We start from the raw sequence: 15,582 nt of genomic DNA, 5'->3' as shown, positions 1-15,582 counted from the left end.
TTTTGAGATACAGCATTTTTGACTTTTATGAGCTGTAAGCTCTAATCACCAAAATTAAATAAAAAAATATATAGATATTTTACTTTACATGTAATGAATCTTGAATATATGAAAGTTTCACTTTTTGAAATGTTACCAAAAAAAACTAAACACTTTTTCACAATATTCAATTTTTTTGACATGCACCTGTATCTGTGTTGAGCTATGCTCTAGTGTCCTGTGACTGGAAGAGGAGCATCTCACACTCATACAGAGGAAGCGAGGAGAGACAGGATGTCTGATAATAGTTAAACATTGCATACAGTACATCAAATGTCATTTTTGCATAATACTCAAACCCTGCAGATTCAAGGAAGTTAGGGACAAGGTATTTTTACAATGCACATACATGTTTTTCTACAGTATAGGTATAGTTAGATGATTAAATATTACATTTAATATTTAAATGAGACTGTTGCACCACCGCTCGATGTCTTAAACACAGAGTTTAAATCAGAGGAAGTGAAACTTATAAAATGTCATCTCTAAAAAACCTACCCAGATGCTCCTGCAGCCATAATGAGCATCTTTACACAGCTCTTTCTCAAAGCAAACGTTTCACATGTTCTCTCACAAAGATTTAACAATACTGAACTCTAAAGCTTGTTATTTGTTTGGATCTTGAGACTTTTTGAGTTGGTCTTGTGTAGTTGAGATCGTGTCACACAAAGTGTGAAAACTGCAGGCATTTGACACTTTAAGCTGCAGATATTTTTGTCATTTGACTTTGACACACAGACGTTGACACTGCAGTGCGGTAAGACCATTTTTACCAGCATTTAGCATCAGATAAAATAATTCAGTGCTACACTTTATTTTGATAGTCCACTTGAGACATTCTACTAACTATAAGTAATTTTGCACTACATATCAACTAATTCTCATTAATTTGTAACTACATGTCTACTAACTCTCTGTAGGGTAGGTTTAGGGTTAGTAGAATAAGTTGACATATACTTGCAAAGTTTCTCATAGTATGTTGTATGTAGTGAACCCATTAAAATAAAGCGTTAGAAGATATTAAGCAGACAGTCTATAATACTCTAATGACTGCTGGTTGCAAAGTTACTTACTGTTAATAGAGCATCTAAAGTGTATCGAAATAAAGTGTTACCTAATTCTGTAGGGCTAAAACTGAAATTGTTTGGTGAATGTTGATTTGATGAATGGATTTTAATTCCAGAAGCTCAATATCTGTTATAGATGCATATTAGTATGTAGTATGTAGATACTGTGTGAAGATCTTTAGGCACGGCAAGTTTATTCCATACGCAATACTAATTCAAAGTGCTTTACATAAAAATATATTAAAATAATCATAAAGCAGAGAATAAACATTTTAAAATGATTTAAAATTAATGAAAACAGTTAAGAATAAAAAAATGAGGATACTACACACAATACAGCGCAATCATAACAGGATGCTACACAGTGCTCATTCAGTAATTGTTCAGTGAAACAGATGGGTTTTGAGTCTGGATTTAAATGTAGCGGCTGTTTTAGCATCTGATTGTTGTCTTTGCTCAAACTAGCTAAAGATGCTAAATTAAATCAGACACGAGACAGGATGTTCAAGAACTCAACTCATATCTTTACTCGTCGCTCTCCATGCGTAATGACGTCGCACGCATTACACTTGATACGTGACATTTCCCCTTTGCTTAGAATTAAACATGCATTTTAGAAACTATCCAGAAAACATTGTGAACACAATCTGATCTGAGGGTGCATGGCAGACCATGATGGCTAAAAACCTCCTCCAACCAGTCGATGACTTTATCAGCTGTGATAGACTTGACTATCCCATACTAATAATAGCGGCTGTAATAGTTAACTACCACTAGTATGGATTCTCCAGTTGGCAGAGGACCTAATATATCAGTGGCTAGATCCCTCCAGGGAGTTTGGGGTAACTGTGTCATTCTCAGTGGCTCTGGTTTATCAGGTCTCTTCACTTTTAATAAGAATGTATTGGAAACATACTACTGCCTATCCGACTCTGCCTGAGGGGTAAGGAAAAATACACTTACTTGAGATGATATTTTTTATATCTCTGAAATGTATGATTGTATTCTTGAAAACAATCTTTTATTGTACTATTTAATAAAATATTAGCCAATTATCAAAGAAAGAAAAAATTCATATCCATAATATGGACTATTGTAAAGGCTGTGATGCTCAGATACTGTGATTTCCTTCTCATATTGCTGATTTCACCATTAACTCTTCACCTGAACAGTTTATGTTGCTGTATATTGTATCACTGTAATCCTTGACCATCAAAACATAGGGGTAGACATCACCTTTTATGTGTTATCAAGTTTGGTTCAGGAGATATGACACAAAATACATCAATTGATTATGGAGCAAAGTAAAATGTGTTTTTGCGTTGGCTCCATTTCTGAAAATGTTCAGGATCCTAACCTGTACAATTGTACCAAGTTTCATGCTTTTATGAAAGTGATCATATCACCTCAAACTTTGTACATATCACCTGGACTAAGTAGCAATATCATCAGTAACATTAACTTCTGAGGAATCAAGGAGAAGATCGACAGAGTCTGTAGATATGCATGGTGTCAAAGATATAGTCTACATAAATATCACACTTGTGTTCTCCTTAATGCACCTCTTTCAGATGCAGATATAGATTCAGTGGTAACAGACATCAATATATCACAGAAAATACAAAAGTGCTCCAATAGTGCTACATCCTTAATAACAATGCATTAAATGTTTAGACCCTGATGACTAAATGTCCACGATTAGACACAAGGCCTGACACCAGAAACATCCTCAGCACATGTCAAGCCTTCAATGAGCTGTAAATTAATCTGAAATCATCATGATCTCTATCTACTGATTATCAAGATAATAGAGTTTGTGATGTTGTATATAGATGATGTTCATAATGTCATAATTGTTTGTTTTTGATTGCAGAAGTCACAATGTTACTCGTAATGTCTCTTCCTCTGATCTTGGTGATCATGACAGCGGGTGAGTCTTCAGTCACTAAACAAACACTTTAACACTCTTGAAAATATGACTGAGCTCTTCACAAGTAGCTCTTAAACTGATGAGTGTCTCAGCTAACAAAAAAACTGCAAAACGTAGCAATATGTAGGATTCACTACAGTTTCCATTGAAATGAACACTAGAGACAGTAAAACTGACAACTTTTATTCCTTTTCAGTATGATTTACAGGTACAGAAATTTGATAAAGACTCATTTTCACACAATTACTTGCAGAATATTATGTTATGACTTCAAAACAATTTGAACATCCTGCACAATTTGAAAACTGATACTTTTGAACATTGTCGTCACATATACAGCTTCATATGCATGAGTTTTCTAATTCAGGTTTGCTCGGTTGCTCATGCACTTGAGTGATGAAAAGCTCCGGTATGGAAAATGTGAAACTCTGGTTCAACAAAACATGTTAAAATAGCATGGCTGCATCAGTGAATGTGTTTTTATATCACTTTTGCATTTGTTAAAGGGATATTTCTCCCAAAAAGTTCCAAACCTGCAAGACCTCCGTTCATCTTCGGAATACAAATTAAGATATTTATGATGTTTCCCGTGAACTCTCTTCCATAGACAGCAAGTGTCTTTACACGATCAAGGTCTAGTATGCTGTTCTGTCGCGGGGCACAGCTGACACAGAATAGTACTGATGGTGAGATGAAGCTTTAAGCTTTTCAGTCAAGTGGTTCACAAAAGGGTTAATTTCTGGAGGCTTCATTTGCTCACAATACCACCTGCTGGCCAAAGAGTGTAAAACAAGCAGATCTATTACAGACAGAGGGAGTAGCCCCAGAGTGCACCCTGGACGATGGGGCGGGGCTACACGTGTCGCTCCGCCCACCCCCAGTTTCATTGGTCTATAATACAGCAGAGCTTATTGGTGTTGAAGTTTGAGCATGAGCTTTCTTTTATATATGTTTTTATGAATGATCTACACTTTTTGGCTGTACTACAGAAATATTAAGTGCTAACAACAGTGATTTTAGTTAGAGTCAATTAGCAAATGTGTTTTTTTTTAATTATGACAAATTAGTTTGATTAACTTCCTATCAAACGCTTGGTGGGGCATCTCTGAGTACTTCGGGCAGAACAGAGCTGTGTAATACGAGCAGCTCATGAATTAAGTCTGGGGGACAAATTCTTAATTCGTGGCCATGATATAGTTCTACCTATACTATAAATAGCCTCACCTATGAGAAATATGAATTATGAAACAGCAGTTTTAGCTGGGCAATGTTGATAAAAATGATCCACTGTTTGAGATTTAGCTGTTTTGTATAATGTATATTTATATGTAGCCTATATTCTTTAGTTTAGGATCGATGGATAAGCACAAACTTCATTCATTGTAGTTCAGGAAGACATAGGACAAACCCGCAAATGGTTTTAATTTACAAAACAACACTGCGGTGACAAATAAGACAATAATACCAAATAGCCCATCAGCGTGAACTGGGGTTTTATGTGTGGATAATGGGAATAAAAACCTTGCTGAAACAATTGATTTATTTTGCATATAGGCCTATTTTAAATGTTTTGTTTACTAAAACAGCTGTTATTAAATCTGACCTATAGCAAATATTATTATTAATGTGCTTTAGTGCGTATTTAAGCAATAAATGTTCATTTTCTCTGCAACATTTGTATTTATACTTTTATAGGCTATATGCACAAATTAAATGACTGGTTTTGTGGCTCAATCCTTTAAAAAGAACCAGGAATCACTGTACTATATTAGACCTACTGATTTTAGATTTTTAGTAGTTATATTGTAAGTCGCTTTGGATAAAAGCGTCTGCCAAATGACTAAATGTAAATGTAAATGTATATAGTCTTTGATACATAAAAAAAGTATTAATCACAGAGAATGTCTCTTTTACTTATTAAAAGAAATCACGTATATATTGCACAGATTTACAGCTCAGAGTGATTTACAGGTCTATATGACTACAATGATCAAGTGTTAATAACTGAATCTAAATTCATCCCGTACACAGATTAGAACAGGCACACAATGAGGATGTGGATACAGATATAATTGGATTTTTAATATCTGATGTCACGGACACTTATTTACTACAAGATAGGAACCTTTAAAAACTGTAAGAAAATCAATATAGGCTCAAATATTTTATTAAGATATAAACAAGAGCTTGCCATGAAAACATTTTATTAGCACTTTATATCCTACAAGTTTGTGACGCATTGATCATGGCTATCACTCATTTCTTTAAAGAACAACAAAAAACAGTCGTGCTTTAATACGTAAAATCAGCCACTTATGTTCGTGTTTGTCCATTTCTAAAATACAGTAAATTATCATCATTTGCGTATAAAATCCCATTTTAGTGCTGATCCGCGGCCTGCCGATCCTCAAGGAAATATGAATGAAGCGCTATTCAGCCTGAAGAACCCGGAGGTGCTGTCATCAAGAGTTTATTTGTAAACAATGACTTCATCTGACTAAAATTACCATGGTTCTTATAATTAAGATATGATTCTAGAATTAACACACAATACTTCTGTAATATGGCCAAAACAAAGAAATGCGCATGCTCGAGTCTACACCAATAAGATTTACCATGTTATAAACCAATGGAATTGGGGGTGGGCATAGCGACATGTGTTTTGGATGTAATAAAGCCTATTATTCAGTCATATAAAATTATTTTATTGAGACTATCCACCTCTGTCTGTAATATATCTGCTTGTTTTACACTCTTTGGCCACCAGGTGGTATTGTGAGCAAATCAAGCCTCCAGAAATTAACCCTTTTGTGAACCACTTGGCTGAAAAGCTTAAAGCTTCATGAAGCTTCATCTCACCATCACTAACAATAAGTACATTGTATAAAATGATTAATTTAAATATAAGTACACAGTAGTTAAGGCCACCTAATATAAAGTGGGACCGAATGTCTAAAGTGGACTATCGAAGTGAAGTGTTACCGAAAATTATTACATTACGCACATTTTATTACTATAATAATGCAATACTTATTACATTATGTGCAATTTTTTACATTATGTGCAGTTCCAATGAGCCTGGGTTGCATAAAAATGGTCAAAATTAAAAGATACTTTATATACATAAGTTCAAAACACACGAAAAACCACCAAATTTTCTGTGTTTCAGGGGTTGATGGTCAGCAGTATTGGGCAGTCAATTACGGTCCTTCATATGTTTGTGCATTAAAGGGAACAACTGTGAAATTATCCTGTGTTTTAAACTATCCACATGATCATGAGCTCACAACAGCCTTTTGGAGCAAAACTGCTGTAACTGATGGAGAAACATCAAACCTGTGTTTAGACCCAGAAAACAGAGGAGTTCAGTGTGACCGTGAATATAAAGACACTTACAATCTGACTTTGACGAGTGTAACAGAAGCTGATAAACACATCTACTACTGCAGATTCACTACAAACAGAGGAACATGGACGGGGATTCCTGGAGCTCAGCTGGACGTCACAGGTAGAGCTAGAGGACTCTCAGAAATACACCACAGACACACACACACACACACACACGCACACACACACACACACACACACACACACGCACACGCACACACGCACGCACACACACACACAAGCACTTCATCATGTAACTCCATCTGCCGTATGAGATTCTTTCTCTTGAATACAAATAGAAAAATGTTAAATAAAATGTCCTGAGTACTCGTTCATATAATGACTGTAAAAGGTGACCTTCTTCATGCTTTAACAAAAAAAGTTGCAAAACTGTAGAGAAATTACATGATTTTTGACTTTCATCCTAAGTGTTCTGAAGGTGTGTGATAGGATTCATCAAGAAACAAATCGGCAAACTGAAATGTAATTTCTTATTTAGTAAAAGTCTTCACCTCGCAGCAGTTCTTGTCATTGCACACGTGCACTATTTTCATGTTTTCTACACACCAGAGTGACCTGATCTTCTCATACACTCATGAATGCGTAAAGGACAGCAACGGGAAAGGTTTAGATAAATTGTTTTACAGTTTCTTTATCATCAAAACCAGTCATGTACAATATACAATATGAGTTGCATGAGATGTTTTTAAAGCCTTCAAATACCATTTCATCTGTTTCACCGAACATGTGACAGAGCTGTATTTTATTGTTATATGATATTATCTTGTTGTCAGAAGAGTTTAGTTGTGTCTTGAAATAATCACTTGTGATTAGAAGAAATCAAAGAAAGAGATAATAGAAAGTAATGCTATATTCCATGTTCATTTGGGCCCAAAGACATTGTTTCATTGAAACAAAAGTTGGCTGTGAATCGGCTTTGAAATGCTTTTCTGTTGTGAAAAGTGCTATCCATATAAACAAGAACTGAACTGCTATGAAATGGGCAATCACAAGCAGGACATTTGTAAACATGTTCTGAGAAAGAAAGAAGGCCATGTGTGGATTAAGAACAACATCAGAGTGATACATAATATTTTTGAGTGGACTATCACTTTAAACTGATGAATCAGTGAGTTGTTGTTGTCAGATCTGCAGGTGGAGACACAGCAGAGTGTGAAAGAGGGAGATTCAGTCACTCTGAGATGTAAAAGCAGCTGCTCTCTGCCTCAACAAACAACATTCATCTGGTACAGAAACAATCAGAGATTAACTAGAGCAATCATCACAGAGCTTCAGCTGCAGTCAGTCAAGAGTCATGATTCAGGAAACTATCAGTGTGCTGTTTCAGGATATCGACATCTGATCTCTCCACCTGTTTATCTTAATGTTGAATGTGAGCACAAACTGATTCGATACATTAGTGAATTATTAACACTATTCTTTTGAATTGAACTTGTAAAGTTAGACATTAGCTAAAATAAAGAAGACAATGGAAGATTCATGTGTTTGAAAGCATAATTATATTTCTAATTTCTGTGTTTTGTGTTTCAGGGGATGATGTTCAGCAGGATTGGGGGGTGAATTACAGTCCTTCATATGTTTGTGCATTAAAGGGGTCAACAGTGAATATGTCCTGTACTGTAATATATCCTAGTGATCATCAGATCAAAACAGTCTTCTGGACCAAACCTACTTTAACTGATGGAGAACTACCAGACCTGTGTTTAGTTCCAAAAAACAGAGGAAGAGTTCAGTGTGTCCGTGAATATAAAGACACTTACAGAATCACTTTGACGAGTGTAACAGAAGCTGATAAACACATCTACTACTGCAAATTCACTACAAACAGAGAGGGTGGAAAATGGACGGGGATTCCTGGAGCTCAGCTGGACGTCACAGGTAGTGATCTCTCAGAAATACACCACAGAAATATGTAAAACACATCATGTCACCTGTTATAGGAGCTCAAACAGAAGAGCACGGCACTAGTAATGAGTCATGGGTGCAATTCCCAGGAAATACATGCACTGATAGAGACTTTACCTTGAATCAATGCAAGTCACTTTGGATGAAAGCAAATGCATAAATGTAAATACTTTATTCATTACTAGTTTCATCCCCTTAAAGTTTCAAGTGTTATAACACTACCCAGTCAACAATTTGATCTCACAGTGATGTCACCATGATCTCACAGGATACTCGTGATGAGGTCACAATGTGAGGTAACAGTGAGCTAAAAGTGTTATCTTACACCGCCCTCACTGTGAGCTCATACTAATGTAAGATCAAAGTGTACTCACTGCACAGAGACTAGATACCCAGCATGCATTGCAGCATGAAGCTTTTGCTTGTCACCATTGCTGAGATTCATACACCGATTCTTAATGTCTCTCTTTGTGTTTAAATAACACAGTAGTTCAAAATGTTTGTGTCTTTTCATGCTTTTAAAATCCTTCATAAATGTCTATGACACTGTAGAGTTTTATAATGTATAATCACAGAGCTATTATTATTTTAAGCTTCAGATTAATAACTCCTCATAAAGTCTGCATACTGAATCTAGGTGATGGCTGCACTGTTATCAGCAGTAACAAACCAATATCACCTGATTGCAGTCTTGTTTTAGTTTTCCTTGCCAGAACTAATGTGTTTTACAAACACAGTTACAGCAGCCCAACACAATACAACATTAAGGTCAAGGTTCAAGAGCCCAACTAAAGCAAACACTAATCACCATGATGGTAACGTCAAACAAAACAATAAAACATCATCTAAATCTCTGTTAATTCTCAATAAGTGCTTCTGTAGCTGTCTAACAGAAATAAGAACATTTCCCGCTCAACATTTCAAATTGACAATGAGCTCACATGTTCCTCACACTGTGAGAATGGTGTGATGTCACTGTGATCATCGCGTGATCTCACGTGTTGACTGGGTATACAGGGAGACTAGAAGGAGGATCTCTCTTAAGAGTGGCTTCTGTACCTATAGGGATGCATATAAAAGTGTTATGACAATCCATTTCACATTTGCATTATCTTTGCCTTATTATGTTTGGGTAAAATCACCCTCCGTAAAACCAGCTAAAAAGAACAATCCCTCCAAACCACAAAGTTTAATAATTTCTATATTGTTATGAGCTACACCATGTAAAATCTTACACATAACAGATAATGATCTGTGTTCATGCAGGGAACACAAGGGCATCCTTCATGAAAGCATTATCCTAAAAAACACAAATAACACCACTTCTGACTTATGGTAGATGTCAAATAATATGATTTATGCATTCAATACTCACTGGAGAGTAGGCTAGAGGATTGTGGCAATAACAAGCATGTAGTCAGTGTACATGTCTTTGCCCTGTGAGAGAAAAACGATAACTTAAGCAGACTACCTCTTTCCATTCAAATATGAAATGAAGAACTACAGAAGATAAACTACAGCTGATATAAAATAATGTGAAAAAGATTTATACATGTGCTCAAACCTCTTCATAGACGTGTTTCATTCAGGCATTTCCAATCTGCAAAGAGATAACTATCAAAATAGCTAGCACAAAAGTCTAAGCTCTTTAAACAAAGAAAACAAATAGCATAAAGTTACTTGCAAATGTTATTACTTACCTGAGCCTCAATTAGTACATTTTTAGACCATAATAAAATTAATTGACATCGACTCTTAGCAAATCATTTAACTTTAAATGTTGCAACATTGCACGATTGCTGAACAATAATAATTTTAGTGATTATTTTATGTACCTCGTGTCGCTTATAGACTTAGTCTGTTCTGATAGCTCATACCATAGACTGTAAAAAAAAGATAGACGACGCGTCTCCGCTTCCTTCCACTATAGAAAAGTGAAGCCAAAACATCTCAGTATGGCCTCTGCCATCGTGAATAAATGACGCCATTTGGAGCCAGAGTCTGCGCAGTAGAGATTCGTTTGGAGCTAGCGTCTGCGCAGTAGAGATTCGTTTAGAGCCAGAGTCTGCGCAGTAGAGATTCGTTTGTAGCCAGAGTCTGCGCAGTAGAGATTCGTTTGGAGCCAGTGTCTGCGCAGTAGAGATTCGTTTGGAGCCAGACAGTGTCTGCGCAGTAGAGATTCGTTTGGAGCCAGACAGTGTCTGCGCAGTAGAGATTCGTTTGGAGCCAGAGTCTGCGCAGTAGAGATTCGTTTGGAGCCAGAGTCTGCGCAGTAGAGATTCGTTTGGAGCCAGAGTCTGCGCAGTAGAGATTCGTTTGCAGCCAGTGTCTGCGCAGTAGAGATTCGTTTGGAACCAGAGTCTGCGCAGTACAGATTCGTTTGGAGCCAGAGTCTGCGCAGTAGAGATTCGTTTGGAGCCAGAGTTTGCGCAGTAGGGATTCGTTTGGAGCCAGAGTCTGCGCAGTAGAGATTCGTTTGGAGCCAGAGTCTGCGCAGTAGAGATTCGTTTGGAGCCAGAGTCTGCGCAGTAGAGATTCGTTTGGAGCCAGTGTCTGCGCAGTAGAGATTCGTTTGGAGCCAGAGTCTGCGCAGTAGAGATTCGTTTGGAGCCAGAGTCTGCGCAGTAGAGATTCGTTTGGAGCCAGAGTCTGCGCAGTAGAGATTCGTTTGGAGCCAGAGTCTGCGCAGTAGAGATTCGTTTGTAGCCAGAGTCTGCGCAGTAGAGATTCGTTTGGAGCCAGTGTCTGCGCAGTAGAGATTCGTTTGGAGCCAGTGTCTGCGCAGTAGAGATTCGTTTGGAGCCAGAGTCTGCGCAGTAGAGATTCGTTTGGAGCCAGTGTCTGCGCAGTAGAGATTCGTTTGGAGCCAGAGTCTGCGCAGTAGAGATTCGTTTGGAGCCAGAGTCTGCGCAGTAGAGATTCGTTTGGAGCCAGAGTCTGCGCAGTAGAGATTCGTTTGCAGCCAGTGTCTGCGCAGTAGAGATTCGTTTGGAACCAGAGTCTGCGCAGTACAGATTCGTTTGGAGCCAGAGTCTGCGCAGTAGAGATTCGTTTGGAGCCAGAGTTTGCGCAGTAGGGATTCGTTTGGAGCCAGAGTCTGCGCAGTAGAGATTCGTTTGGAGCCAGAGTCTGCGCAGTAGAGATTCGTTTGGAGCCAGAGTCTGCGCAGTAGAGATTCGTTTGGAGCCAGAGTCTGCGCAGTAGAGTCGTGAGGCGGAGCCGCGGTATCAAACTCCCTCCCAAACTCCTGCAGACTCAATCGACCATAACGACACGCCCTGTTTTATAGCATGTTTGGCTTGTTTATAAACCTATATTATATATTGCAATTATTTATCCATTAGTATAAATATTAATGTAAATATTTATCCACTTACACGTGACTTATGTTTTTTATTTTATTTTTTCCCTCTCAAAAACGTAAAATTTATTTTTTGCGTGTTAAAATTTTTTTTAAATAATATGTGTGTGTGTGCTCTGGCGCCGACCCTGATAGAGGCATTTACGTTTTGACAGCCTATAAAAACAGACTTCATTCACATGAATTACAGTAAATAATTAATTAACGAAATAATCGTATCCTAACTGCTTGAACTTAATCAGATTTATCATCGTTATTTTTTACCAATAAAAATATCTGGGGGACCCCCCTAAATCAATTTTTTTTTTTTTATCTGTGATTCTCATCCATTCTGCTCTGTTTATGGGTAGCGCAGCTTCACTATACAGATTTAACTACGCGTACAGCTAAATAAATTTCTGGCTGGGTCCTGATTAACATTTCTGAAATAAATATTTCTGTATAACGCGTTAGGAAAGCCGATCTAGGACCTGCCCTGTACAGCAGCAGAGGACTATTATTCTGCTGAATGAACTGAGGATGACGTCACAGGCTCAGATTTGGTTGGCCAATCAGCGGAAAGGGGCGTGTCACGACCGCCCACAAGAGGAAAACAAATTTTGAAGTCCTTTATCCATTTTCTAACCGTGAACCAAAAAAACGAAAATCGAGCCAAAATCTATTTTTTTTTGTTTTTTTTAACAAATGAAAAAACAAAAAATTACTGTTTTCTCGTTTCTGCCTATTTAATTTCAAATTGAAAAACAAACTATCAAAACGTAACGTTGTTGTCAGATCTGCAGGTGGAGACACAGCAGAGTGTGAAAGAGGGAGATTCAGTCACTCTGAGATGTAAAAGCAGCTGCTCTCTGCCTCAACAAACAACATTCATCTGGTACAGAAACAATCAGAGATTAACTAGAGCAATCATCACAGAGACTCAGCTTCAGCTGCAGTCAGTCAGTCGTCTTGATTCAGGAAACTATCAGTGTGCTGTTTCAGGATATGAACGTCTGATCTCTCCACCTGTTTATCTTAATGTTGAATGTGAGTACAAACTGATTCATTAACATTAGTGAAATATTTCACAGATTATTCAGAGATTTTCAGAATTTAGTTCAGATTTGTTTGATAAATTCAGCCTGTTCATACTGAATGCATGACATCTTTTATTATTAGATATGATTTATACTTACTAAAGTAATAATATGTAAAATGAGCGTGAATAGAGACCCTCTTCATGGGTTTATGAATCAGTTCATGTACCTTTCTGATCTCATCACTCAAATACAATCTTTTTCAGCTTCTGCTTGCGGATACACTTCAGTAATCGTCAACAACCATAAGAGAAGTTCATGAGATAAACAAAGTAATTATTCATCATTTACTTTTAATCTAGATCCTCCAAAGAGCGTCTCGGTGTCCATCAGTCCGTCTGCTGAAATAGTGGAGGGAGATTCAGTGACTCTGAGCTGCAGCAGTGACTCAAACCCATCTGCTCTGAACTTCAGCTGGTTTAAGGAGAATCAAAGCTCAGCTGTTGGATCTGGACAGAGTTTCATCATCTCCAGCTTTAACTCCAGTCACAGTGGACCCTACTATTGTGAGGCTCAGAATCAACATGGATCTCAGGGATCAGCGTCTGTTTCAGTCTCTGTTAAAGGTGTTTTGTATAAACAGACACTCTTTGAGTTTCATCTGTCTCTGGTGTGAAATGATCTTCATGAACATCTTGTTTCAGGGGTTCAGAGAGCTGCTCTGCACACAGTTACTGGGATTATGGCGGGATGTGGAGCACTGATCTTCATCATCATCATCATCATCGTCATTGTGTTCATTTGGTGAGTGAAGTTTGTCTGGACACTAAATTTTGTCAGTAAATTTACAACATTTTAATCTCACATTTAGAGTAAATCATTTTTTTACTGCCTTTTAGTATTTTTTATTTATTTGATGTATTTAACACATTTTTAATAGTTTCCTCCTGTTTTTAGTAGGAAGGGGAGGACAGACGGTGGAAGTGAAGATGTGAATCAAAAGCAGGCGAGTCAGCAAACACACACCTTCATCTTCAACTGCAATATTTGATGATATTGTTGCACTTAAGTACTGTATCTGAAATCTTTCTCTACAGACGGCTGACTCGAGTGAGGATACATACACAGCTCTGGATCCAGTGTCCAGAACATCTGCAGACATTTACAGCACGATCAGGGTCAGTGAATGTCTCAAACACTCTTTACTCTCACATTCAGCAGACCCATATAAACACAGGCTGTTTTCTTCATCTGTCTCTCACAGTCTGGTGACTCCAGAGCTCCTGATGAAACCTACACGGCTCTGGAGCTTCGGTCCAGATCTTCTGAATATGAGACTCTAGCAGGAGCTTCAGCAGATCCTCATTAAACTCTCCTCACAGTGTTACTGCTCACATGGAAATACTCAGAAATATCATATTTGATGCTTATTTCATTATCAATAATTTTCTTAAACCTTCTTGAAGTAACTGTGTATACTGTAATGGAGCTTATAAAATTCTGCAGAATAGTTTTTTTTCATTCTTTCAAATGTATATTGTACATTTCACATTGTCTTTCTATTTGTGCAACACTCGCAAATACATTTAACTTGTTTATTTCTGTTAAAGTAACATCACAGTAATGTAGTTATTAATAATAAGTCACTGGAGTATTGAAAGAGTCAGTTTATGGTTTCTAATTATGTTTTCATGATAACCTCAATGTCTGTAACTGATTGTATTAACAATCTTTGCTCATGTGTTCAGTCACATGATTGTCTGCTGTAAATAAAATTAATTTTATTTTCAAATTTATGTATTATTATTTAAAATGTATTCTTATTATTCAAAGCATATTTTGTAAAATATAATCCTATTTATTATTTGATTTATTACCACTGTGCAGAAGAGTAAAGCGTATGGTTATGGATGCTACTCCTTGAAGATATTAAACTGTGTGTAACGAGCAGTAGCTTTGCTAGTGTAGTACTTCCCAGTATTGCTCAAGTATTTCCTGTTTGGACTGTATACAGTCTTTTAAATGAACAAAACAACTCAAAGTCTAATACAAACTGGCCTCCCTTAAAATCACAGATTTTTGAGAATCAATTTAAAATGCGTTTTGCCCTTTTTTTTGACTAAGTATAATAACTAGGTCCTAACCCTGAACCTACTCCTAAACCAAACCCAAACACATGAACTTATATATATATATATAACCTTATATTTTTCCAGAACTTTCTGAAGTAAGTACACTGTAAGTACAGGTAACTGCAAAATAAAGTGCAACCAAAAAATTACAACAATTCCTTTGATAACTTTTATTGCCTCTTAAATCATGTTGTCTAACAGTCAGACTGTAACAGGCAGTAAAATGAGCTTCATCTTTTTGACCACCAGATGACAGTAAAGTCAGTGGAAGTGCAGAAAAGATTGGCCTAATCAATCCCAGTTTCTCAGTTTTTGGGAATCATTCAATAGATCTGTTTTGAAGAACATCAGTACTATTTTTCCTGTATCTGTCGCTGGTCTGGTAGCATTAGTAGTGCTTGTGTTGTCTGTCAGAAACTGGCATTGGCCCACTTAAACACAATGTATTTGCTCATGATTGTAGTAAATGAGACTGTTGCACCACCGCTCGATGTCTTAAACACAGAGTTTAAATCAGAGGAAGTGAAACTTATAAAATGTCATCTCTAAAAAACCTACCCAGATGCTCCTGCAGCCATAATGAGCATCTTTACACAGCTCTTTCTCAAAGCAAACGTTTCACATGTTCTCTCACAAAGATTTAACAATACTGAACTCTAAAGCTTGTTATTTGTTTGGATCTTGAGACTTTTTGAGTTGGTCTTGTGTAGTTGAGATCGTGTCA

At 37.1% G+C, this 15,582-nt stretch overlaps 1 protein-coding gene across 2 annotated transcripts; it reads left to right on the top strand.

Annotated features, from left to right (window-relative positions):
- Nucleotides 1–555: 555 nt before the first annotated feature.
- Nucleotides 556–14,513, top strand: LOC306873659 (B-cell receptor CD22-like). 2 transcript variants are annotated; one of them, XM_079423103.1, is made up of 11 exons: nt 556–796; nt 2,980–3,036; nt 6,206–6,544; nt 7,571–7,816; nt 7,975–8,322; nt 12,485–12,736; nt 13,089–13,352; nt 13,431–13,530; nt 13,687–13,732; nt 13,824–13,904; nt 13,991–14,513. In XM_079423103.1, the coding sequence occupies exons 2-11, from the start codon at nt 2,988–2,990 to the stop codon at nt 14,093–14,095; spliced, it is 1,830 nt and encodes a 609-aa protein (XP_079279229.1). In that variant the 5' UTR covers nt 556–796; nt 2,980–2,987; the 3' UTR covers nt 14,096–14,513. The 2 variants fall into 2 exon arrangements, with proteins under 2 accessions (XP_079279229.1, XP_079279228.1); XM_079423102.1 differs by having other exon boundaries at nt 718–796; nt 13,684–13,732.
- Nucleotides 14,514–15,582: the final 1,069 nt, after the last annotated feature.

The sequence above is a fragment of the Barbus barbus genome, assembly GCF_936440315.1.
Source record: "Barbus barbus genome assembly, chromosome: 8".
Taxonomy (NCBI): Eukaryota; Metazoa; Chordata; class Actinopteri; order Cypriniformes; family Cyprinidae; genus Barbus; species Barbus barbus.
The sequence above is the reverse complement of the archived record's forward strand: the minus strand, read 5'-3'. Positions and strand labels throughout refer to the sequence as shown.